The 26,581-nt window shown below is 43.3% G+C and overlaps 1 protein-coding gene across 3 annotated transcripts in view; it reads right to left on the minus strand.

Annotated features, from left to right (window-relative positions):
- LOC137321010 (exopolyphosphatase PRUNE1-like) overlaps positions 1–23,425 on the minus strand; it is a 186,541-nt gene extending 163,116 nt beyond the window's left edge. For all 3 annotated transcript variants that reach the window (XM_067983105.1, XM_067983106.1, XM_067983107.1), the window contains exon 1: positions 23,258–23,425. In XM_067983105.1, the coding sequence (XP_067839206.1) occupies positions 23,258–23,293 (36 nt within the window). In that variant the 5' untranslated portion in view covers positions 23,294–23,425. The remainder of the gene's footprint in view (positions 1–23,257) is intronic.
- Positions 23,426–26,581: the final 3,156 nt, after the last annotated feature.

The following is a 26,581-nucleotide window of genomic DNA, read 5'->3' on the forward strand; positions in this document are numbered from 1 at the left end:
ATGTGGGACTCGGCGATAATGGTGCTGTTGAAGATCAAAGGGAGGTGATGGGGCCTTTCTTTGTTGTAGATGGTCATTGCCTGACACTTGTGCAGTCTGAATGTTACCTGCCATTTTTGTCCAGGATTTTGTCCACATCCTGCTTAGACTGGCATGGACTGCTTCATTATCAGAGGAGTCATGAATGGAGCTGAACAATGCAGTATCATCAGAAAACAGCCTCACTGATGACCTTATGACAGAGGGAAGGTTATTGATCAAGCAGCTGCAAGGGTTGTGCCAAGAACAGTGCCCTGAGGAACTCCGCAACGATGTCCTGGGGTTGTGATGATTGGCCTCTGACAACTAGACCCATCTTCCTGTGTATAACATATGACTCCAGGCACTGGAGAATTATCCCTTTGACCTCAATTTTGCTCGGGCTCATTGGTGACATACTTGGTCGAATGCTGCAGTGATGTCAAGGATAGCAGTGCAGGCTGGAATACTGCCGGAAGCCCATTGAAATTACTTAGGTAAGGCTCACCCTGGGACATCAGCCTCGGCCAAGGGTTGGGCAAAAGACTAGTCCCAAAGCTACAGAAACATTGCAGCTGCGAATGAAAATTCCACGTGTGGTCTTCTCAGTTCTGAAAGCAACTCACAGTCGGTCCACCCACTATCACTTCTGCCTTCATTTCCCTGTAGCAATTTGGTACACACCTGTCTTCCAGATGAAGCGTTTGCCATTCTTTAGGGGTAGAATCATCAGCATCACTTTAATTATACACCTTTGGAGCAAGGAGCTTTGTTATAGCACTGCAGTGGGTATCACTAGCCAAACTGTCGCAGTACAGCTACAACACTGGCATCTACCTGACAATGTGGAAAATAGCCCAGGTATGCTCTGTCCACAAAAAGCAGGACAAATCCAATCCAGCTAATTACCGCCCCATCAGTCTACTCTCAATCATCAGCAAAACGATAAAAGGCATCGTCGACAGTGCTATCAAGCAGCACTTACTCACCAATAACCTGCTCACCGATGCTCAGTTTGGGTTCCGCCAGGACCACTCGGCATCAGACCTCATTACAGCCTTGGTCCAAACATGGACAAAAGAGCTGAACTCCAGAGGTGAGGCGAGAGTGACTGCCCTTGACAACAAGGCAGCATTTGACCGAGTCTGGCACCAAGGAGCCCTAGAAAAATCGAAGTCAATGGAAATCAGGGGGAAAATTCTCCAGTGGCTGGAGTCATACCTGGCACAAAGGAAGATGGTAGTGGTTGTTGGAGGCCAATCATCTCAGCCCCAGGACATTGCTGCAGGAGTTCCTCAGGGCAGTGTCCTCGGCCCAACCATCTTCAGCTGCTTCATCAATGACCTTCCCTTCATCATAAGGTCGGAAATGAGGATGCTCGCTGATGATTGCACAGTTTTCAGTTCCATTCGCAACCCCTCAGATAATGAAGCAGTCCGTGCCCGCATGCAGCAAGACCTGGACAACATCCAGGCTTCGGCTGATAAGTGGCAAGTAACATTCGCGCCAGACAAGTGCTAGGCAATGACCATCTCAAACAAGAGAGAGTCTAACCACCTCCCCTTGACATTCAACAGCATTACCATCGCCGAATCCCCCAACATCAACATCCTGGGGGTCACCACTGACCAGAAACTTAACTGGACCAGCCATATAAATACTGTGGCTACAAGAGCAGGTCAGAGGCTGGGTATTCTGCGACGAGTGACTCACCTCCTGACTCCCCAAAGCCTTTCCACCGTCTACAAGGCACAAGTCAGGAGTGTGATGGAATACTCTCCACTTGCCTGGATGAGTGCAGCTCCATCAACACTCAAGAAGCTCGACACCATCCAGGACAAAGCAGCCCGCTTGATTGGCACCCCATCCACCACTCTAAACATTCACTCCCTTCACCACCGACGCACAGTGGCTGCAGTGTGTACCATCCACAGGATGCACTGCAGCAACTCGCCAAGGCTCCTTTGACAGCACCTCCCAAAGCCACGACGTCTACCACCTAGAAGGATAAGGGTAGCAGGCACATGGGAACAACACCACCTGCACGTTCCCCTCCAAGTCACACACCATCCCGACTTGGAAATATATCACCGTTCCTTCATTGTCGCTGGGTCAAAATCCTGGAACTCCCTTCCTAACAGCACTGTGGGAGAACCTTCACCACAGAGACCGCAGTGGTCCAAGAAGGCAGCTCACCACCACCTTCTCGAGGGCAATTAGGGATGCGCAATAAATACTGGCCTTGCCAGCGATGCCCACATCCCAGGAACAAATCAAAAAACATGTGTTCCATACTTAGCCAAGGAGTACTTAATGCTGAAACTATATTAAAAAAAATATTATTTTCTATTCCCCAAAAATCACAACCGACATCTTGAAAAAACAATATTCACAATAACTAAATTACTGCACAAGAGCATCATATGCGATGAGCAGATAAAATAGATACACAGTCTTTTATAAGGCTATCATCTTCAAAAAGAAGTTCCAGGCAAACCTCTTCTTGTTTGCCGAGGGAGAGCATTTAGGAAACAACATCTCATTTTCTTCATGACAATATCTTGCAATAAATTATGTTATGACAGCTTATGTTAGTTAGTACATTGTATGTTTTCAAACAATAAAAAGTTCTGCCAAATACTTTCTTGAAAATAATGGCTTTCAACGTTTCAAAGTCTGATCCATAAACATCCACAAAACAAACATTTATTTTCATGGTTACAAGAACGTCAAAAGGATCAACAGCATACCAGTTGATGCCTTTGTCCAAGAATAGATAATAAGCTTCAGACTATTGCAACCATTAGTGAGAGTAAATTAGTTTGCAGAGACTGTTGCAATAACTGATGACGCTTGCTTTACCATTCAGCAGAAGCACTGCATTAATTCAGGAAGTACTCAGAAGATACCAGCACTTAATACTGCACAACAGAGCAATCAGGATTACCTTCCTGTGCCTAAAGTCAATTTCATTGTTATTTTTGGCCAAAATTCAAATTCAGCACATTGAAAACAAAAAGAAACATTTGCTTAGCAGGCAAAGCAGAACCTGTACCTTTTCAGCATATTAATATGGCTTATTGCCATTTTATGATTTTACATATTATTTACCTGCACCAAATGCTGCAGTCAAAATAAAATCTGCACTGCTATGCAGCTGAATTGTTATTGTTGAGCAGTTGGTTTTAATACTGAAACATTCTTTGCATAACTTGGTATACTAAAATGTGTTGTTGCAAATTTTAAAATTACAAAAGTCAGCTACTTTGCAGTGTGAAAAAAATTAAATATTGTGAAACATTATTCATATATTAGATCAGCACATTTCCTAGGGAGTTTCATATTTTATAAATCCACAATATGTGTCTGGTATACACATACAGGTACGTAATTCGTGGCTACCCAGAATGCAGGCTCATTAGCATTTTAAAATACACTTTCTAATGAGCACACTTCAGGATAACAGTGGCATTTATCCTTAAAACATTCCCAAGAGATAATGAATATTTGAAAATATGTGGGACAAATCACATAATTCCAGTGAAATCACCATGTCGTCTTACATAGCTCTGGTAAAATAGTGAACTTCATTTGCATAATACTGAGCATAAGATTACACCGAAAGAATAAACTTCTGAAAGTACTTCTTTCATGAGACAATTATGTATTAATCACATTCACTATGTGAACTCCATACCAATGAAATAGCACAAAGAGACTTTTCAAGTTACTTGTACATCTCCTGTGACATGGCTAGCCCAGGACATGGAAAGAAAAAAAAACATTGCATTTAAACATTTAGTTTAATGGCTTATCCCAAAGATAGCACTCCAACAACGCCGCACTCCCTCAGTAATGCACTGGCTTGGCAGTCTAGATTCCAGGCTCAGATCCTGTAGCAAAACTTGAAACCATGACCTTCTGACTCAGAGGTGAGTGCTACTCCGAGCCAAGCTGACAGTTTCTATTGTTTACTACAGTCCCATTACAGCCTAAATACAACAGCAGCTAATCTATTGCTTATTTACAGTGAAGTTATTGAAGTAATACATCACATGACTGACATAAGCTAAAATTTACACACCTTACTATACTTAAAAGATACTGGGTCTCATATTTTTATTTTATATTTGTAACATTATTTACCTACCACTTTACAAAATTTGCTTAAAATGCAAGTAATTCTGTTCTTGCCTTTTCATAACATCTTACACTTAGTTATTTATATTACAACATGTTTTGCTCTACCTCCCAAGGTGGGTTTCCAAAATTTGCTTAAGATACAAGCACTTTCTTTATTTATTCTTCCCTCCTCACTCCATAAACCCTTTTCTCGTTGCGTAATTGTAAAAGTTATTTTCTTTCCCCTTTACTCCCCACATTGGCTTTGTCGTTCTTGCTGAAGCTCTTTTGATGTATCGCTACACCAGGGAGGTTTTTCCCACCATTGATTCTACAATGAGCAGCACTTTGAATAAGTGATCATTCGCCACGCTCCATGCCTGATTGACTGACATCAGTCACAATGCCAGAGATCAGCGTCAAAATGTTTCATAAATATCCCCCTCTGGTCCCGGCAGGAACATCAGTTCTTCTCAGTGACACAAAAAAACTAATTCCAAACAATACCATTAGCTCAAACATTTTATTTAATGGCTTAAAACTGTAAATAAATAATTTAAAAATTGATTCCTTTTTTAATGTTTTTTTTCCCCAATCACCTGTGCCTCATTATTATTTACAGGAATTTTTAAAGCGCATCACCGCTTTTGGCAAGTTGGTGTTACTTTCTGACTATATTTATCAAAACATAATACAATGAAATCACTACAACATGAAAATATCATTACATTGAAAAACCTTCATTGTTATATTTGTGATAGTGTGACAAAAGGGAAGTGAAGTTCTTCCAAGCTTTTTCCCTCCCTAAAATGATAACTCACCTTTAAATTGTATTTTTTATTACTGCAAATGAAAAATGGTGTTTAATGTTTAGTTACTAAATCCCAAATAAATACTGGAGCTATTCAAAGTTTAAAATGAGGCAGTAGACCACAATGACAAGCAAATATTTTGCACACATTGGCTTAACTTCTCTTCTACTTGTGGGTTTGCAGTGGGGGTAACTTCAGTCTGCTGCTAAGTCGCACCTTTAAAGTCAAAAGGCCCAATTGTCACTTGAACAGAGACTGACGTTATTCAGAAATTAATTGTTGTTTCTTCAGGGAATTTAGAGATTGGAATGTGCTTGTCAATTTCAGAGTGGAAATTAGGGCCTGAACTTTCCTCCCATTGGCGGGTTTGCAGTGGGACGGTCCTAACACCTGCCAATGTGCAACCGCCACTAACCCACCGTAATTTCCTCCCAGAGCCCTCATTAGCCATGCAGGGTGGTTTGGTAGTCTCTCGTTGGCTTACCACCACAGGTAATACAGTTCTGGTGCTGCATTTTAAAGGCTGCAGCCAGTTAACAGTCAACATCACTTCTCAGCAAGGTAGTGGAAGGAGCAGCAGCCTCAGGAGAGGTAGCAGCTGAAAGGGCCACCAGATTTTCTGATGAATCAGTGGAGGTGTTGCTGGCAGACGTGAGGGACGCTTGGGGCCCAGATCGCAGGGATCTAGTCTTCAGGAACTGCCAAACAGTGCAGAGAGGTTCAATGACTTCACAAGGGTGATCAAGGTAAGTCAATACAAATGCTCTGCCACTTATATAGCTTCATTCACCTCTTTGCTTATCATGCACTTCCTCTCTCAGCAAATAGGTGTTAGGATACTCACTTTTGCTAAGGGTAACGTCTCTAAACACTCAAGCACCTTCTTTACTCAAATCGACTCTCTCAACTCATTTTGCCTCCCACGAGGGCTTCTGGTAGTCTTCAAGGACACTTCCATTAAAGGCGCAAGGCACCTTCACCTCATCATCATGGCATGCATGGCCTCATATGTGGCAAATCTCCATGACACTCACAGGCCTATAACATTGTCTTCTCTCCTTTCAAAAGAAAAAATGGCATAATACCAGCACCACAGAAGAACAACTGAGGGAGGGCCACTATCACAGAAAACACTGAGTTTGCAGGAAGAGGAGGCATTAGATATAATATGCAGAGTGACAGGAGAGCCTGTAGGAGAGGGCGAGATTGGAGGTAAGCTAGCAAGAGAAGGTTGGTAAAGCCTAGGATAAGGCTCCTCATACATAGTTTCAGCTTCTTGTGCTTTCTTAAAAGTATTGCTATGATCTTACACTCACCCACCATTTCTTAAAGGGCAAATGTCACTCTGTGAACAGCTAAACAAACTCTTCTGTCTTTCTCATCATAGGGACTGCCTTAGAGGAAGAGGCCAGCTACTGTGATGGCTGCCGAGGCATTTCCAGTTTAACAGCTGAAGCTATGCTGTCAGTTATTCCATCCAGAAATTGTATCTGCACAAGCACCTGCACCAGAGACACCCACTTGTGAAGAATTAGATGGTTAGAAGGGTTGTCACCAGCCGAGTCACTGAGTACTAGTGAGAATAAGGACCTGGAAGTGGAAGAGAGGGAGAGTATTGTTCCTTTATGGAGAGGGGAGAAACGGCCACCTTCAACTTAAAAGCTTGGGGCCCAGATCGCAGGGATCTAGTCTTCAATGATTCAGGAGCATTGATCTCAAGTGCAGGCAGTGGAGACAACTTCCACACATATGGTTGAGGTGATGGATAAATGGGAGGAATTCACTACTTAATCTAGAACACTTTCACAGGTTTCCAAGACCTCATTGGGACTATTAGGTCTGTGATGACACTGACCAGTAGCACTCAGTCTCTGTCCAGCACCAGTGGGCTGCAAGGAATGGGTACACATGTCAGTGTCTCTTCAGAGAGTAGCAGTGAGTCTATTTCCTTAAGGCCCCCTCCACTTGAGGAGTTCCAGACATGGGCCCAGTACCTCTTGCTACTGCAAGTACCAAGCAGCCAAAAGCTGGTCCCTCTGGGACAGCAGCTATCTTGAGACAAGAGTCATCTCAGGGCTTTAAGGCTCAAGGGGAACCTTCCCAGCCATCTATTCTCAACTTCATCTCACTCAGTGAGCACCTCAAAGGCATAGTTGATTTGGAACTAGAGTCAGTAAGGTAGTTGGCATGAAGGGTGGTCACACAACTACTTATTGTCACTGTGTCACTGCACAGTTGTAGAAAGGGAGAATATTTTTTGTTGGCACTTCCTCATTAACATTGTAGTTTCAAGTAAAGATAGCTTGATCACATATAATTGAGAGTTCATTTCTTTGTCTGCTCTCAACTTTTGGGATTTGGATGATTCCAAGAGAAATGGAGACTTCTGTCCTATGTAAAGTTTGGCAGAAATCTTGGAAAGTGAGGGACTTTGAGATTGTGGGGGAGAACAGGCAGATGTGATGTGACTTTATTTGGTGAGTCAACCTTTATTTATTGAAGGTTCTGGGCTCTCATTTGTGCTGCTCTTGCTCTGGCAGCAGGCTTTTGGCTCTCCTTCTTCTACACCCTCCTCATGCTATGGTGATGCCTTATTAAGACCTCCTTGGTCTGTAGACCCTAATGAGTATCTACCAATGCCTTATTAAGACCTCCTCGGTCTGAGGACCCTAATGAGTATCTACCTGTAGAGTATATACCTTTGGTGATGCCTGACTAAGAGCCTGCAACCTAGCTTCTTTCACATGTTCATCCACCTCCTCTTCATAATGTCAAAATAAAGGCATTTCATTGAGAAATCTTTGTTTAGAATGCAAAACAATACTTTGAGCAGAGCTGAGTAAAAGTGATGGAAATCCTGACTCAACCCCTAAAGTACTAAAAAAAATCGCTGTGCAGGCAAAGAAACACCAACCTTCAGTCACAGCACACAAAATGGCCTCCTCAATGTGGTATCTGCGTCAAGAGTTTATCTTGCATAAACTCTTACCACCACTGTTGTAGTGGCAGAAATCATTTGAGGTGGAAATAGAGATTAATGGGGTGAAGGGGTTAGCTCCAACCCTTAGACACCATTTAAATGTAGTAGAACAGGCTTGTGGTGGGTCTTAAAGGAAACCGGTGGGTTTTCTTGGGAGGAGAATTCAGGTGCAGGTTTTTAGTGTTGGATTTGAGGTGGTAGCCCTTAAGAATATATTTTGCTGTTTACCGCCCCAAGATCAGCAGTAATTCAGAGGCTATTTTGTGCACATACCACCACCACTTGTTCCTGCATCAGACATCATTAGTATTTCATGTTTGACAAAGACCAGTGATTTATCGTGTTTGGCCTCCACTTCATCTCTGAAAAAGATCTTAGCGCCCTTCAATTGAAATAAGCAATAGTGCTTCACTAAAGGAGTTGCATTAACAACTTCTGGCTTGTAAGCACACTTTTTATGTGCAAAGAAAATAAATTAAGCAAATACAGTCTCAAAAGTACAGTTGATAAGTTCCCTACCTTGCAAAAATATTTTAAAAACACGATTGGTGCCTTGGAAGAGTTACATCTGTAATTATGGGACTGCTCACAGAGCAAACAACCAAACCACTCAGAAGTATCCAAGTTGAAAGTGAAGCATTGTGTTTGCAACCACTGCTCGAGATATTTTAACTGTGCAATCATCATATATAATCTGATACAGCAAAGGCTATGGGCCCCGCCAACATCCCGGCTGTAGTACTGAAGACTTGTGCTCCAGAACTAGCTGCGCCTCTAGCCAAGCTGTTCCAGTACAGCTACAACACTGGCATCTACCCGACAATGTGGAAAATTGCCCAGTTATGTCCTGTCCACAAAAAGCAGGACAAATCTGGCCAATTACCGCCCCAGTCTACTCTCAATCATCAGCAAAGTGATGGAAGGTGTCATCGACAGTGTTATCAAGTGGCACTCACTCACCAATAACCTGCTCACCGATGCTCAGTTCGGGTTCTGCCAGGACTGGCAGACCTCATTACAGCCTTGGTCCAAACATGGACAAAAGAACTGAATTCCAGAGGTGAGGTGAGAGTGACTGCCCTTGACATCAAGGCAGCATTTGACCGAGTCTGGCACCAAGGAGCCCCAGTAAAATTGAAGTCAATGGGAATCAGGGAGAAAACTCTCCAGTGGCTGGAGTCATACCTAGCACAAAGGAAGATGGTAGTGGTTGTTGGAGGCCAATCATCTCAGCCCCGGAGTTCTTCAGGGCAGTGTCCTCGGCCCAACCATCTTCAGCTGCTTCATCAATGACCCCCCCTCTATCATAAGGTCAGAAATGGGGATGTTCGCTGCTGATTGCACAGTGTTCAGTTCCATTCGCAACCCCTCAAATAATGAAGCATGCAGCAACACCTGGATAACAACCAGGCTTGGGCTGATAAGTGGCAAATAACATTCACGCCAGACAAGTGCCAGGCAATGACCATCTCCAACAAGGCTAACCACCTCCCCTTGATATTCAATGGCATTACCATCGCCGAATCCCCCACCATCAACATCCTGGGGGTCACCACTGACCAGAAACTGAACTGGACGGGCCATATAAATACTGTGGCTATCAGAGCTGGTCAGAGGCTGGGTGTTCTGTGGCGAGTGACTCACCTCCTGACTCCCCAAAGCCTTTCCCACTGCAGCAACTCACCAAGGCTTCTTCGACAGCACCTCCCCAACCCGCAACCTCTGCCACCTAGAAGGACAAGTTCAGCAGGCACATGGGAACACCACCACCTGCATGTTCCCCTCCAAGTCACACTCCATCCCGACTTGGAAATATATCGCCGTTCCTTCATCGTCGCTGGGTCAAAATCCTGGAACTCTCTTCCGAACAACACTGCGGGACAACCTTCACCACACGGACTGCAGCGGTTCAAGAAGGTGGCTCACCACCACCTTCTCAAGGGCAATCAGGGATGGGGAATAAATGCCAGCCTCACCAGCGATGCCCACATCCCACAAACGGATAATAATAAAAAAAGAAAGCTCTGAGGATTTGTGATAAAATTTCATATATAATCAATTCATTTAAATGTAAATTGGATTTTCCTAAGTAAATCCAGTTCTTAACATGAAGTTCTACTTGTTCATAATTTGTACCCTGTAGGATATATGAATGCTAAATCCACTATATAAAAACTATTGTATTAGAAATTCCGTATCAGTTATCTATATTAATTGAAGGGCATCAGACAAATCTTCCCCTTTCACCAACATAGATATGTCAGAAAATTGGATTGGGATTTATCATTGATGTGTAGAGTTTTGTATATGATGCCTAAATTAGCTCACTTCAAACATGTCCAACATACCAAAAAATATCAATCGTTCACCAAGCCAGGTCTATACACACCAAAACCGCAGTGCAACATTGAATGAAATGTAACTTAGCCTTTAATTGCCAGAGGATTCAATGACTGAGTGAGACACAGAAATGTAATGACGAACACTACTTTATTTAACAACATAATTAATACCATCACAAGATTAAGTATTGATGATTACAGCAAAAGTAAACTGATGTTTAATATCAATCAAAACAATCCAAATCATAAGCACAACAGTAATTTAAATATCACACTGTATCAGCCATTGGTGGGTTTCATTTAATAAGTGTAAAATGATACATTCAAGAACTAAGATTACTTAGCAAGGTTAAGCTTGCAGTCTGTATTCAACATATCACTGGTAAGGTTCTAGTGTTAAGGTTGTCCGTATGTGCTATGAACGTAAAATCATAAACTTCTCTTCCTGACTAGTAGGCTGCTGTGGTGTTGGTCAGCTCTGCTTTCCTCTGGGATATTCTGGCTTCACCTCTGGGAACACCTGCAGCGAATTATTGTCTGTGGTTATTGTTTTCCTTCTTCGCTCATCACCATCTTTTCCCAGCTTTAGCTAACCTACAATAATTATCTGTTATTATACTGTGCTTCTCTTTGTGCTTTGAAGCTCATACTAGTGAGTTAACGATTGTGCCCATCACAAAGAAGCCTTGGCGAGTTGCTGCAGTGCATCCTGTGGATGGTACACACTGCAGTCACTGTGCGCCAGTGGTGAAGGGAGTGAACGTTTAGGGTGGTGGATGGGGTGCCAATCAAGCGGGCTGCTTTGTCCTGGATGGTGTCGAACTTCTGGAGTGTCGTTGGAGCTGCACTCATCCAGGCAAGTGGAGAGTATTCCATCACACTCCTGACTTGTGCCTTGTAGATCGTGGAAAGGCTTTGGGGAGTCAGGAGGTGAGTCACTCGCTGCAGAATACCCAGCCTTTGACCTGCTCTTGTAGCCACAGTATTTGTGGCTGGTCCAGTTAAGTTTCTGGTCAATGGTGAGCCCCAGGATGTTGATGGTGGGGGATTCGGCGATGGTAATGCCGTTGAATATCATGGGGAGGTGGTTGGACTCTCTCTTGTTGGAGATGGTCATTGCCTGGCACGAATGTTACTTGCCACTTATCAGCCGAAGCCTGGATGTTGTCCAGGTCTTGCTGCATGCAGGCATGGACTGCTTCATTATCAGAGGGGTTGCGAATGGAACTGAACACTGTGCAATCATCAGCAATCATCCCCATTTCTGATCTTATGAAGGGAAGGTCATTAATGAAGCAGCTGAAGATGGTGGGCCTAGGACACTGCCCTGAGGAACTCCTGCAGCAATGTCCTGGGGCTGAGATGATTGGCACCTAATAACCACTACCATCTTCCTGTGTGCTAGGTACGACTTCAGCCACTGGAGAGTTTTCCCCCTGATTCCCATTGACTTCAATTTTACTAGGGCTCCTTGGTGAGGATGGGGATGCTTGCAGAGCTTCCTTCTCCCGTTAGTTGTTTGATTGTCCACCACCATTCACGGCTGGATGTGGCAGGACTGCAGAGCTTTGATCTGATCAGTTTGTTGTGGAATCGCTTAGCTCTGTCTATAGCATGTTGCTCCCGCTGTTTAGTATGCATGTAGTCCTGTGTTGTAGCTTCACCAGGTTGGCACCTCATTTTTAGGTATGCCTGGTGCTGCTCCTGGCATGCTCTTCTACATTCCTCATTGAACCAGGGTTGATCCCCTGGATTGTTGGTAATGGTAGAGTGAGGAATATGCCGGGCCATGAGGTTACAGATTGTGGTGGAATACAAATCTGCTGCTGATGGCCCACATCGCCTCATGGATGCCCAGTTTTGATCTGCTAGATCTGTTCTGAATCTACCCCATTTAGCACGGTGGTAGTGCCACACAACACGTTGGATGGTGCTCTCAGTGTGAAGACTGGACTTTGTCTCCACAAGGACTGTGCGGTGTCACTCCTACCAATACTGTCGTGGACAGATGCATTTGCGACAGGTAGATTGGTGAGGACGAGATCAAGTAGGTTTTTCCCTCGTGTTGGTTCGTTCACCACCTGCCACAGGCCCAGTCTGCCAGCTATGCCCTTCAGGACTCGGCCTGCTCGGTCAACAGTGGTGCTACCGAGCCACTCTTTGTGATGGACACTGACAGCCAGTATCAGTTCCTGCTGCTGGGATTCAGTGCTACTCGATCTCACTCTCACCGAAAGAAAACAAAGGGATAAAATTTGGAGCCAGGGCTGCTCCAGCCTCCATTGCATGAGCAATAGGCCTCTTAAAACTATGGTACCGCTTTAGGCTACAAAGCCCTTTCATGAAGGCTAAAAATGAATGTGACTAATGGAAAATATAACAAAACAAGACTGGATACTCCACGGACAGGGTTCCTAAGACTACAAGTGGGCATAGAAATGCTGAAAAAATAGACTTGCAAAAGAAAAAGAACATCTGGAAGCAGACTTTATTCAAAGCTGCCAATATTTTGAACAACTGAAAATCAAGGCATTTCAAACATCCAGGAGCCTACTATCACAGTACCTGTAAATATGAGGGATCCAGGGTCACCCAGAAATAAGCAGAAAAAGATCATTATAATGAAGTTGCTGCTAAAACAATATTCATCGGGACCTTAGTTCTTTCTCCCAACTTATATCTCTTGGAGAGTTCTGTAACTAAAGCAGTGATCTGGGCCTTAGGGAGAAATAAATTAAATGGACCAAATGGACAGGGAAATAAAACAACTAATGATTGGTGTCTTTGGCCCATCCTGCTTGGACCAAACAGAGCTAAGTATTAATAAAACTGTATACTGTAACTTCCAGACTTCAGTGGAAAGGGAGACCTATTTGAGCAGCTGCACTGTAGATTTTAAGTTACTCTAGGTGAGCAAATTACATTTTATTTGGAAAATGAGGTCTAGGAGGCATAGGTATTATAGCATGCTAATGCATGATAGAAACAAGTCTATTAAACTGAAAAGTAGATGCGCTAAATGTATAAGGATCAGAAAGGTGAAGGAAAAGATTATGACCCCGGAAAGGATGGTGCAGGAAATACAGGACAGAAAAAAAAGTGACAGAATTTTAAGAGAATAAATGGCCAGATCAGAGAGACACACCAAATCAATGAAATGGATGAGATAGGAGAATGGTTAGTAATGGTTTCAGCAGGGGAACCAAAGCAAGTCAGCATGGAGGAAGATGATGTAGACTGGGTTGTGCTGGACTTGGTAGGTGAGTCACCACAGGTTATCGTAATCAAATTCTAGCCTTCGCTGCAGGTACAAATCAGAATGAAGAGGATGTCAAAAAAGCTGAGGAAAAAAAGTGAGGCAAGGTAAGAAATTGTGAGGCAAAGGGAGTTTGTAGCTGTCGAGGATTCATTGCCAAGAAAAGTGGATAGGCATGTGTGTCAAAAAGATAAAGCCTACTGGCCAGTTAGGTGGCAAGTTAGAGCTGTGCACATTGAGCAAAGTAGAGAAGGGCTACGGAAAGGAATAGCAGAGCCAGTTGTAATGAAGCATAGCCATTGATGGTGGAGGACTGTTAACAATAAAGAAAGGAATCTAATGGAGGCAAAAACACGTGAGGATGACATTGAAATGTACCAATTTGGGGTGTAAAGTGTTCAGACATACTTCTGGGTTTGGTAATGGAGATGAATTCACTAAGAAATTAGAGGATGTGAACAAATGTGTGTAATAATGAAACAATTTTTCTAAGTAACGAACTGTTTTCTGAATAAAAGGAAATGGTTTGGAAAAGAGTGGATGCACCTTAATTGAGCAAAAACCATGAGACTAGTGAGGAACAGGGAGCCATCACAACACATTTAAGCTGGATGGTAGGTTAGGGGAAAATTAGGGTAGATCGGAGTCAAAAGTCCCACATGAGACTAAGGAAATAATGGATGATAGCCAACAAACTAACAGGAATTTAGTAACTTGAAGAAATACTAAATTCTCCAGCAAGTCAGACACTGAGGGCACAAGAAAGAAAATCTTAGTACGGTGATTGTTAGAATCCTAGCATTCATGTACAAAAACACTCGAAGGAGAGGCTGTTGTAACAATGATGTGATAGGAATTACTGAGACATGGCTTATTCCAAAATATGGAGGTGAATACAATAGCGTAGGGTACAGGATGTTCAAGAAGGTCAGTATACAACAATTTGCATTTGTATCGTGCCTTTAACAAAAAACGAGGTCGCAAGGTGCTTCACAGAGGCATGAGTAAAACCAAGCCAAAGGAGAGATTTGAGAAATTAACAAAGAATTTGGTCAAAGAGGCAGATTTTAGGAATGGTCTTGGAGGAAAATGTTTTAGGGAGGGAATTCCAGAAAGTGGAGCCGAGGTATGTGAAGGCATTGTTTGGGAGAGGGGATGCACAAGAGGCCAGAGTAAGAGGAATGGAGAGTCCCCGGAAGTTAGAGCTGAAGCAGGTTATGGAGATAGAGGGGCACAAAGCCACAGAGGAATTTAAAGACAAGGACAAGAACTTTAAACTTAAAGTGTTGACAAACTGGGAGCCAATGTAGGTCAGCGAGGATGGAACGATGGTAGAGCAGGACTTTGTGTAGGTTAGGAGCAGCAGAATTTTGGATGAGCTAGAGTTTATGGAGGGTGGAGGATGGAAAGCTGACAAGGAGATCATTGGAGTAATCGAGCCTGGAGATTAAAAGGGCATGTATGATGACTTCAGCAGGGAAAAGAGAGAGACAGAGTTGGGTGAAGTGTGGAGTTGGAATGGAAGAGAAACCGGGAGTAGGGGGCAGGGGATTAGGGCTCAGGAGGAAAGTGAGTGACTGGGGATTGGGGTAGGGATGGGAGGAAGAGAGTAACTGGGGGTCAGGGGTTGGAGGCTCAGGAGAGACTGGGGTATGAGGGCAAGGGCACAGACGAGGAAGGGAGACAGGAAAATCGGTGGTGGGGGGGGGGGGGGGGGGAAAGAGGGGGAGACTGGCAGTTGGTGGATGGGGGCTTTTTTTAAAAAATTCATTCATGGGATGTGGGCGTCGCTGGCAAGGCCAGCATTTATTGCGCATCCCTAATTGCCCTCGAGAAGGTAGTGGTGAGCTGCCTTCTTGAATCGCTGCAGTCCGCGTGGGGAAGGTTCCCCCATAGTGCTGTTAGGTAGGGAGTTCCAGGATTTTGATCCAGCGACGATGAAGGAACGGCGATATATTTCCAAGTCGGGATGGTGTGTGACTTGGAGGGGAACGTGCAGGTGGTGTTGTTCCCACGTGCCTGCTGCCCTTGTCCTTCTAGGTGGTAGACGTCGTGGCTTTGGGAGGTGCTGTCGAAGGAGCCTTGGCGAGTTGCTGCAGTGCATCCTATGGATGGTACACACTGCAGCCACAGTGCACCAATGGTGAAGGGAGTGAATGTTTAGGGTGGTGGATGGGGTGCACAATCAAGCAGGCTGCTTTATCCTGAATGGTATTGAGCTTCTTGAGTGTTGTTGGAGCTGCACTTATCCAAGCAAGTGGAGAGTATTCCATCACACTCCTGTCTTGTGCCTTGTAGACGGTGGAAAGGCTTTGGGGAGTCAGGAGGTGAGTCACTCGTCGCAGAATACCCAGCCTCTGACCTGCTCTTGTAGCCACAGTATTTATATGGCTGGTCCAGTTAAGTTTCTGGTCAATGGTGACCCCCAGGATGTTGATGGTGGGGGATTCGGCGACGGTAATGCTGCTCAAGGGGAGGTGGTTAGACTCTCGTTGGAGATGGTCATTGCCTGGCACTTGTCTGGCGCAAATGTTACTTGCCACTTATCAGCCGAAGCCTGGATGTTGTCCAGGTCTTGCTGCATGTGGGCACGGACTGCTTCATTATCTGAGGGGTTGCGAATGGAACTGAACAGTGTGCAATCATCAACGAACATCCCCATTTCTGATCTTATGATGAAGGGAAGATCATTGATGAAGCAGCTGAAGATGGTTGGGCCGAGGACACTGCCCTGAGGAACTCCTGCAGCAATGTCCTGGGGCTGAGATGATTGGCCTCCAACAACCACTACAATCTTCCTTTGTGCTAGGTATGACTCCAGCCATGGGAGAGTTTTCCCCCCGATTCCAATTAGCTTCAATTTTACTATGGCTCCTTGGTGCCACACTCGGTCAAATGCTGCCTTGATGTCAAGGGCAGTCACTCTCACCTCATCTCTGGAATTCAGCTCTTTTGTCCATGTTTGGACCAAGGCTATAATGAGGTCTGGAGCTGAGTGGTCCTGGCAGAACCCAAACCGAGCATCGGTCAGCAGGTTATTGGTGAGTAAGTGCCGCTTGATAGCACTGTCGACGACACCTTCCATCACTTTGCTGATGATTGAGAGTAGATTGATGGGGCGGCAATTGGCCGGATTGGATTTGTCCTGCTTTTTGTGATCAGGACATACTGGGCAATTTTCCACATTGTCGGGTAGATGCCAGTGTTGTAGCTGGACTGGAACAGCTTGGCTAGAGACGCGGCTAGTTCTTTAGCACAAGTCTTCAGCACTACAGCCTGGATGTTGTCGGGGCCCATAGTCTTTGTTGTATCCAGTGCACTCAGCCGTTTCTTGATATCACGTGGAGTGAATCGAATTGGCTGAAGACTGCCTTCTGTGATGGTGGAGATATCGGGAGGAGGCAGAGATGAATCATCTACTCGGCACTTCTGGCTGAAGATGCTTGCAAATGCTTCTGCCTTGTCTTTTGCACTCACGTGCTGGACTCCGCCATCATTGAGGATGAGGATGCTTGCAAAGCCTCCTCCTCCTCCCGTTAGTTGTTTCACTGTCCACCACCATTTACGACTGGACGTGGCAGGACTGCAGAGCTTTGATCTGCTCCGTTGTAGTCCTGTGTTGTAGCTTCACCAGGTTAGCACCTCATTTTAGGTACGCCTGGTGCTGCTCCTGGCATGCTCTTCTACACTCCTCATTGAGCCAGGGTTGATCCCCTGGTTTGTTGGTAATGGTAGAGTGAGGAATATGCCTGGCCATGAGGTTACAGATTGTGCTGGAATACAAATCTGCTGCTGCTGATGGCCCACAGCGCCTCATGGAAGTCCAGTTTTGAGCCGCTAGATCTGTTCTGAATCTATCCCATTTAGCATGGTGGTAGTGCCACACAACATGTTGGATATTAGTTCTGATACTAGTTTTTTTTTCCCCCAGATTATTTAATTAATTGAATTTAAATTCCCCAGCTGCCGTGGTGGGATTTGAACACATGACTCCAGATTATTAGTCCAGGCCTCTGGATTACTAGTCCAGTAACATAACCACTATGTTACCGTACCCGGTAGCTTGATGGAAAGACACACACTCGGAAATGGGGGTTGAGGGATGGGGGCTCAAATGGGGCAGTGATTTCAGGCAAGAACATTTGCAAGCATTAAGTTCACTTGGTGTCACAAATCTACTATATTTGTGCTGATGAAAAGCTGTTTCAGGAGTGCTTCAATGCAAAAGTAGCAATCAAAATCAGGAGTAAGATTGGCAACCTAAATCCTGAGTTTACTCAAACAAGAAGTAGTCTCACACCAATTGGATTCTACATTGGGTATAATACAACTCCAGAAAAATAAAGATTATAAAATGTCCATGCAGTGCGTTGGAGCAACTGATAATTCATTAAAACTATTATAAAATCTTTTTATGTAGATAACTAATGCTCCTGCCTTTTTCTGATAACATTAAAAGCTAACCGCCTGGAAGTGGACCTCTACACATGTATGCAAACACTCATGTGCAGAGCTCTCTCCTGACAGGGAAAAGTGAAATGTACAGTGAGATGCAGACAGCAATGTAACTGTGATCTGTCAGTTTAACATGGCAGCAGTACAGAAACCAGTCTCAGACGAGCAGCTGCATTCTCTTTTAAAAGCAATATCCATTTGAGTTTTGCTGTTAGTTAGCTGACATTGTCAGGGACTACTATAGAAGTAAAGTAAGGAAACATGTCCTCCTGGTCACCCTCCAAACATATCAATTATTTAGCAACCATGATCTCTGAGGACACTCTTGTTTGATATTGGCAGGGAGCATCTACTTTCCCAGAAACCTCCGCCAAATTCTATAAAAGGAGTCCTTCAACAAATGACCATCCTAAAGATAAAAAGAAAAATCACAAATGTTGAAAATCTGAAATATAAAAACAAATTGCTTGAAATGCACGGGTCAGTCAACATCTGAAGATGCATAAACTATTGTAATGAAAGGTCTCACCCAAGTATTAACCAAGTTTTCTCTTTCATATGCTAACTGATCTATTGTGCATTTTCAATTTGTAATTATTCTAAACTGGTAAATTTCTATGAATGTTGTGCAGACTTTCGCCCTGCAGAAATGTTCCCCTTTAAGGGTTACACAAAAAAAAATTGCAATTTCAGTATCTTAAAAAGAGAGAATGCCAGATATATCTGTCTCACTGTCTTGTGAAAATAAAATCTTATTTCCACTGGGATAGAATCATGATGACAAAATGGCTAAACAAAATTGCAAAAATACTCCAAGTTTGTAAACAGAATGTTATAACCCACAGTAAATTATAATTTGAAAAGATTTTTAATAAAAGAGACACTTACATACAAAGTATTAAAAAGCAATATTCAGTTTATTTCTCCATGTCCATTAATTATCACAGAGGGTCTGGAATAAGATATCCCCAGTCCACAATCATCTGTCTTTGGAATTATTCCAAGTTTGGGCAAATGTACAGGTTTTATCACTTCACATTACTTTTATCTTGTTTTTTGCCTCCGTAATTTTTCTTCTCTCCTGAAGGTGCTGGTTCACGGGTGCCAGCCAGCCTCCGTACTTTAACCAAATGGCCACTCTTTACATGAGTCCAGACAGTGAATCTGCAGACTATATTACTATGAGGGCATCAAGGGCAGGATTAGGAGCCCGATTCTGTCCTCAGCCACCACACACGTGCATTTTTTTTTACAATGGTTGGGGGGGTGGTCACTGGATAGCAATAAAGAGCAGAGAATCTGGCTGATATTTTCTCTCCCAACCCAGGGATGCCATGGGCAACTGTAATTTCTCTTCTGCCACACAGGCTGAGATTATCCAACTCAGCACAGGCATGGAATTAACAACAACTTGTATTTATATAGCGCCTTTAACATTGTAAAACATCCCAAGGCGCTTCACAGGAGCTTATTAAACAGCATTTTAAAAGGAGAGAGAGGGGTAGAGAGGTTGAGGGAGGGAATGCCAGAGCTTAGGGCCTAGGCAGATGAAGGCACGGCCACCAATGGTGGAGCGATTAAATTCGGGGATGCGCAAAAGGCAAGAATTGGAGGAGCGCAGAGATCTTGAAGGGTTGTAGGGCTGGAGGAGGTTACAGAGATAGCGAGGCGATGGAGGGATTTGAAAACAAGGATGAGACTTTTAAAATCAAGGCATTCCTGGACTGGGAGCCAATGTACGTCAGGGAGCACAGGGCAGGTGGGAGAACGGGACTTGGTCTGAGTTAGTACACGAGCAGCAGAGTTTTGTATGAGCTCAAGTTTATGGAGGGTGGAAGATGGGAGGCCAGCCAGGAGGACATTGGAATAGTTGAGTCTAGAGATAAGAAAAGGCACGGATGAGGGTTTCAGCAGAGATGGTCAATGTTACGGGGGTGGAAGTAGGCGGCCTTGGTGATGGAGCAGATATGTTGTTGGAAAATCACCTCAGGGTCAAATAGGACACCAAGGTTGCGAACTGTCTGGTTCAGCCTAAAATCTTAGTAATCTCTATGTCTCAATATTAAATTAAGCAGTATATTACCTGTTAATCCATTGGGGAACAATATTACTCTTTCTATTGTAGGAGAGTCAACCATCATTCCCAAACACTCCAGTTGTGCGAGAGGGTAGGAGAAGGACACAGATATAATTTGGTTGCAAGTATAATCAGTCTTTTATTCGTTGAATATAACTGAAATTATTTTATTACAGCTGTTTTTATTGGTATAATGACAGTGAAAAAATGAACTATTCTGTATAAGATGCGTGATATTCGTCACAGTAAATAAGGGGTTCAAAACCAGCTTTATGCACTGAAAAATATGCCGTAGTTTATTCTTGATACAATACCTACAGCCAGGTATCTGAAGATGAGGTCAAGCTATTTAATTCAAATACAAACATTATCTGACTTGGAAATATATCACTGTTCCTTCATCCTCGATGGGTCAAAATCCTGGAACTCCTTACCTAACAGCACTGTGGGAGAACCTTCACCACACGGACTGCAGCAGTTCAAGGCGGCGGCTCACCACCACCTTCTGAAGGGCAATTAGGGATGGGTAATAAATGCTGGCCTTGCCAGCGATGTCCACATCTCATGAATGAATAAAAAAAAAGTTCAGTATGTACTCAACTACATAAATCTATTATTTTCTACTTACTCGAGAAGATTTATGTTTATTAAGTACTATAGAAATCTATGTTGTGACATTGCTACTGTTCACTTACTGTTTTACTGTTTAATAAATTTGGCAATTAAAGCCTACATCATGGTCTACAGGGGTGTTATTCTGCCACCTTGTGAAGCCAGGAGAGATCAAAAGAGGATACATAATAAAACCAGTAAGGCAAAACAAAGCAAAACTGATTCTCTATTCAATCCCTGGGCATTCTACAAATTTACTTAGATATCTGAGGAAGTGATCGCACTTTCTAGCATATAGAGATCAAAGGCTCGCCTATGGGAGTGATCGATGATGCTTAAAGTAAAAGTAAGTGGAAAAACTCCAAAAACATAACAGACACCACCTGGGGTTTTATAGGCACAATGGAGCCTAAATTCGTTAGCGCCTGAAACTAAGCGCGATTCTGGTGATGCGCAGCAATGGTGCACCAGAATGAAGAGGCTCGAGGTCCATCCTAAATTTGTCCTTGGGTTTCATCACCATAAATCGGGCAAGTTATGAGTGCCAATCAGCCATCCCGATGTAGTTCATCTGTCGTGGCCCAACCAATTTTGGCCAGCACCGAGGCCCATGGGTAAGTCTGGGAATGAGGACAAGGGCGGGCCGGCAGTGGCCCGGAGTTGTTTTGTGGAGCCAGGAGGAGCACTCCTTCTCCCGCCAACTTCACACAAAGGCCATTTCAGGAAGTTTTTGGGCTTCTTTTTGAGCAGCCTCCAGCAGTTCCTTTAAGGACTGCTGATTAGGCCGCTCAAGACCCAGAAATACTAGTCGGAGTTTAGGCATCCAGGTCTGAAATGTGTGGAGGAGCCTCATTTCAACATTGAAATAAGGTTTGCATTCATTTTAGGTGGCTGCCAGGGCTGCCTAAAAAAAAAGGCCCGATCAATTTAGCAGTGGTCTGAACGCCCGTGCAGATCAGATGCTGGCCTCCGCCCTGCTAAATTGGTAATCATTGCGCCTTTTTCACGCTTGGACAATGGGTGCAACAATATTGAATTTAGACCCGATTAGCTCAATCCTATTTCATACAGAACATTGTTTAAAGTAAATATTAACAGAGACAGTCATTTTTACTGACTTTTTTTTTATTACTAAGCAAGCAAGGCAACAGCTTGCTGAGGTTCAAAGTACATCCTGAATAAAAGTTGGTAGTCTTCAACCTGCTAGTACAACACTGAAGTCAACATCCTAAAAAAAGTTCAGTTTGGTTATTAGCATGAGCACTAGCAGCTAAAAATAATCTTAATGCATAAACAGCATGTCTGGTTACAGAAACTGAGTTGTATAACTACAAGAATCCACATTCACAACTATATTCCAACACAAACTTCTGGCTATTCTCTAACTGTACAAATATTTACTTTAGTGAGAACATAATCTACCTAAAACTGACACTTCTGACCTACACTACTTTAAAATTAATTTCTAATATTTCATAAGACTTAAAATAATCTTCTAAACAGTAAAACATGGGATTTGAGGAATACATTGAGTTCAAAATTCATAATACTATTAGGTTTAATATTGATCACAGCTTTGTATTCTCACATTGAATTAGTCTAACAACACAACATATTCAGCAGTAAACAACCTACACATCATTTTTAAATAGGTTTATCCCCCCCACAAAAAAACATTCCCAATAAAAAACCATTAGTCACAAAGAAATATAAGTATCAACAATAATGTGTTTTTTTTTAAACTATATTTCAATGATAAATATAGCATGATAGTATCCACTTTTTTCCAATGAGGGGTCCAAGGACTGTGGGAAAACCTGCAGAACTGGACTGCACAACTCATAATGCTTCCCAACTTCAGTGCATAGCTTGTGTGCCACACCGTCTACTGCCAAATATTATAGGAGTGCAGCAGTAGGATGTATCGTCTCATCACGATAAGTTTACAGGCTAGAGGGGATTTATTCACCACCAACACCCCAAGAGGCAGCACACTGTCCAAACCCTGCCCTCAGCAAGCCTCCTGATTCATCCGCTTCGACTCTCCCAACCCCCTCCCCTCATATTAAAGAAAAAAAAAGTTACCTTCTTAACCCTGAATAACTAATCTACCAAAATATAGTGAACTCTAAGACCGGCACTGTCTGCACATGTAATATGCTAAACCCCAAGAAAGTATCTCAAGTTTGCTGAATTCAATAAAACCCTTAAAAATAAAAAGGTTTGCATGTTGCCGTGATGCTCTGCCTGGAGGTTTCTACCAGCAAATTAAAAAAAGTTTATGACAGTGGAATTAGAGGTGTTGGTTGCGTATACAGTGACAAGGTGCCCAGCAATCGCTGACAGCTGCCAGCAGTGCCCGACTATTGTAGGCACGAGGGATTTAATTGACTTTTGCCTCTACTATAAAAAGGCACATCATAAAACCACAGTGTAACGCACCCAATTATCAGCAAATTACTTTCTCCCTCAATAATAACGCTTTGGAGACTTCGACGGGATCACCAGTGCAAATAGGGTGGGTACTTTATACTGAACCACCTCTCTACTGTAAAAACTCTGGGAATCTGAGGATACTCTTACCAGAATGGACTTAGTGCGCTGCAAAAACTCTTCCATCTCTCCCGTTTGTTTGGGAACCGCTAAAGCTCTGCATTCGAAAGAAAGCTTGAGTCTTATTTTGGCTCGGTTTGGTTTCGCTCCGCTCCGCTTGTCTCACCTCACCTCCGCCAGTCTTTCTCCTCTGAGGAACACCCCTTCACTGAGAGGTGGAGACTGGCAGACCGTGCGCGTCCACGCACCACCAAAGCTCGCGCGCTCACAGCAGCAGTGCGCGCCGCCGCGCTCGCTGTGACCAATGAAATCGCGGTGTCCAGCTCACTGACATCACCTCAGAGTTGCTGCAATTGGCAGGAGTTCAGGGAGCTGCTGCGTGAGACTTATCTGCAATAGAGCAGGATGGTAGGAAGCAGGAGAGGACTCACCATTATTCAGAAACCTCTGCTGCCATGACAAACTGTTATGTGTTCACGGCTTACTCGGAGATATCTTAAATAGGCATTGTGTTCATGGCAAAAGTAATTACCAAACTTTTTTGGGTTCTTTGTGTTGTGAAGAAAGGGAAAAGATGGGCATTATTTTCATCATGCAGATCTGTTCCTGCTTTTCTGGCAGATGCCATGACACTTTCACATTGCCTCAATCCTCCATTCCTTGACCCTGTAAGGCTTGTAGTTTGGGGACTAAGGCTATCCCCTGCATATTTGGCTCTTGACTCCTCTAAGAAACCCGTGTTCACCGATCAAACTGCACTACAACCAGATCGATGGATCAACGCGTGCTGTGATTGGGCAGACCACTGAAGTGCTCAAGCAATACTTCTGCTGCCTGGACAAGTCTGGTGGCGTCCTCCAGTACAGCCCAGAGAGTGTGTCCTGTACTCTGGTTTGCTGCATGCTGCAAACCATTGCTCTGCAGTGGGGACAACACATGGAGCCATTCGATGAGGCCATCAATCAGATGACAAAGACAACACAGATGATGGCAAAGAAGCAGGAGGTCACAAAAAGCAGCCTGCAGTCAGAGCTCTTTGGCAGCCGCTCCTTGAACAGTGCTTTAGCTGAATAATCCCTGCCCCCCTCCCCCCAATTAACAATCCGACATCTCTTGTAGTTCCTCCACTCTCCGGTAAACTACTTCCACTCAAGGAACAACATTGATATAGATGTCAACTAGCATTGCAGGGTCATCAATTACTATAGGAACATTCAACACACAACGATTTCAAAATGATTTAGAATTTTTCTGGCTTACACAAAAGCCATCAAAATAATTATCAACCAGGTGTTAGCCCGTAGTGTCTTAAGTGATCTCTTACTACTCGTACAACATGCTCTCTCAATTGCTTCGGCATGATATGCTATCGTCCTGAGAGATGGCAATATGTTCCATTCCCAACTGCAGCTGCGACTGGGCTATGGCTAAGCATTCCTACTGATGTACTGACGACCAGACACTAGGAAATCCTAGAGCCTCCATCCATTCAATCTCCCAGCCTATTCAAGGCTGGCCCCAGTATGTGTATCCCTGAGAGATTCTATTACCAGTGTCACAGACTCCTGCAAGGAGGGTCCAGCTGCAGCGTCCATTGAGGTGACCACATGCTCCATGGTTGACTGCAGAGTGTTGATGCCATGTGTTCGAGCTCAAAACAGTTTTAACCCCATATCAGTAGCCGTTAATTTTAAAAAAGCAAACATTCTGACTGTGCATAAGCAGAGCCTTTACTGTGTGTCAACTGCTGTATTGGATGTAAAATTAGATGTTTGGTGTAAGCATCAAAAGTTTGGTGAACATCAAAAGTTTGTTTTGTAAACATAAAATAGAAACCAAAACATTAAGGGAATAAAATCAACCTGATCTTCTTTCATGGTATATAGATGCATAAACAAATTATTGTGATCACTATTTTGTACTAATACCAGCTCTCATCTGATGTTCGAACAAACAGCCTTTAATTTGATTGCTTAGAAGGAAATTGTAGAGCACAGCACAAAAGGTATTGATTTCCACTTGATATGACTGCCCAGTTCTCCAGTATAGCTGAAACAATAGTGGTGTTGCTGCCGTGGATGTAAAATCAGTATCGTGGCCTAGACTGAAGCAAATCTAACATTTACTTCTGCAATGAATCTGATATATATTGGAACAAACAATGTGGGCATTTTGTTCCTTGTATCTTGCATACGGTGGCATTGGAATAATATGCATTTTTTAACTTATGATGTGCTCGTTGTGTTTTTGTAGCTCCAATGTACATCCATTTTTTTAAAAATTACAATTCACCTACTTAGCTGTCTCAGCTTGACCAGCTAGATAAAAAAAATTTAAAGAAAAATCACATGATGGTATTTCGAGCTGCAGGCCTTTATCCTCTAAAACTGGTTCTGAATATTGCCCCAAGTGATCAAATGAAAGACTCTTTCTAACAGCTGCTATCATTCCACTTTCTAGTGGACAAGAGTCTGCAGAATGCAATTGCCCATAATTTAGCAGTCTTAGTCAGGAATCCCTCAAGGGTGACTGGTGTGGAAAGTAAACAACATAAAAAAACTCTCTCCAATCCCTGTCCAAATTATAATTAGAAAAATAATTCATTTGTGTAAAATGTGATTTTAGAAATAATAGATAGTCCAGGATGAATTATAACTCTCTTGATTTTGGATTTTTATTTGTAATCATAGCAGCAACAATTGTGCATAAACTGATTCAAAATCAACCCAGAGTTGCATATATCTTTGCAACATTCTCATAACTGTCCTCATTCTATTATTTCAGACTTGCAGCATCGAGGTTGTTACATTTCTCCCAATATGTTTCTTTTGTGCTCAGGGCAAAAAGGCAATTTCCATAGGCAGACCAAGTATCCTATGAACTGAAACCTGCACCCTTATATGTGCTGTGAGTGGGATAGCATGCCATGGGATTAAATAATTACTTTCTACTTATGATACATCTGGAGATTACATGGATTACCCACCATATCTTCTCTGAAATGCAGTAAGCACACACCATCAGACTGATGCGTTCAGGCTAAAACTAATGATCATATTTATTTATGAGTTGAGAACTAGATGACAAAGCAAGACATATATGGACTGATTTTCCAAGTACTTGCTGCCAGTGGGAAGCTTCGCCTGCCCAATATAAATATCAGGAAATGGCAGGCAGTCTGCCAATGATTTCCCGATAGGTACAGTGTGTACTCGGAAAATTAGTCCCATAGAATATATTAGAAAACAATAAAAAATAGAAATGGGGTTATAATTCCCTTCATAGAATGTATCTCTTGCATGGCTTGATAATCAGCAGAACTTCTGAATGAAATAGTCTTTAATAAACTGTCAC

Source organism: Heptranchias perlo, chromosome 4 (genome assembly GCF_035084215.1).
Source record: "Heptranchias perlo isolate sHepPer1 chromosome 4, sHepPer1.hap1, whole genome shotgun sequence".
NCBI classification, from domain to species: Eukaryota; Metazoa; Chordata; class Chondrichthyes; order Hexanchiformes; family Hexanchidae; genus Heptranchias; species Heptranchias perlo.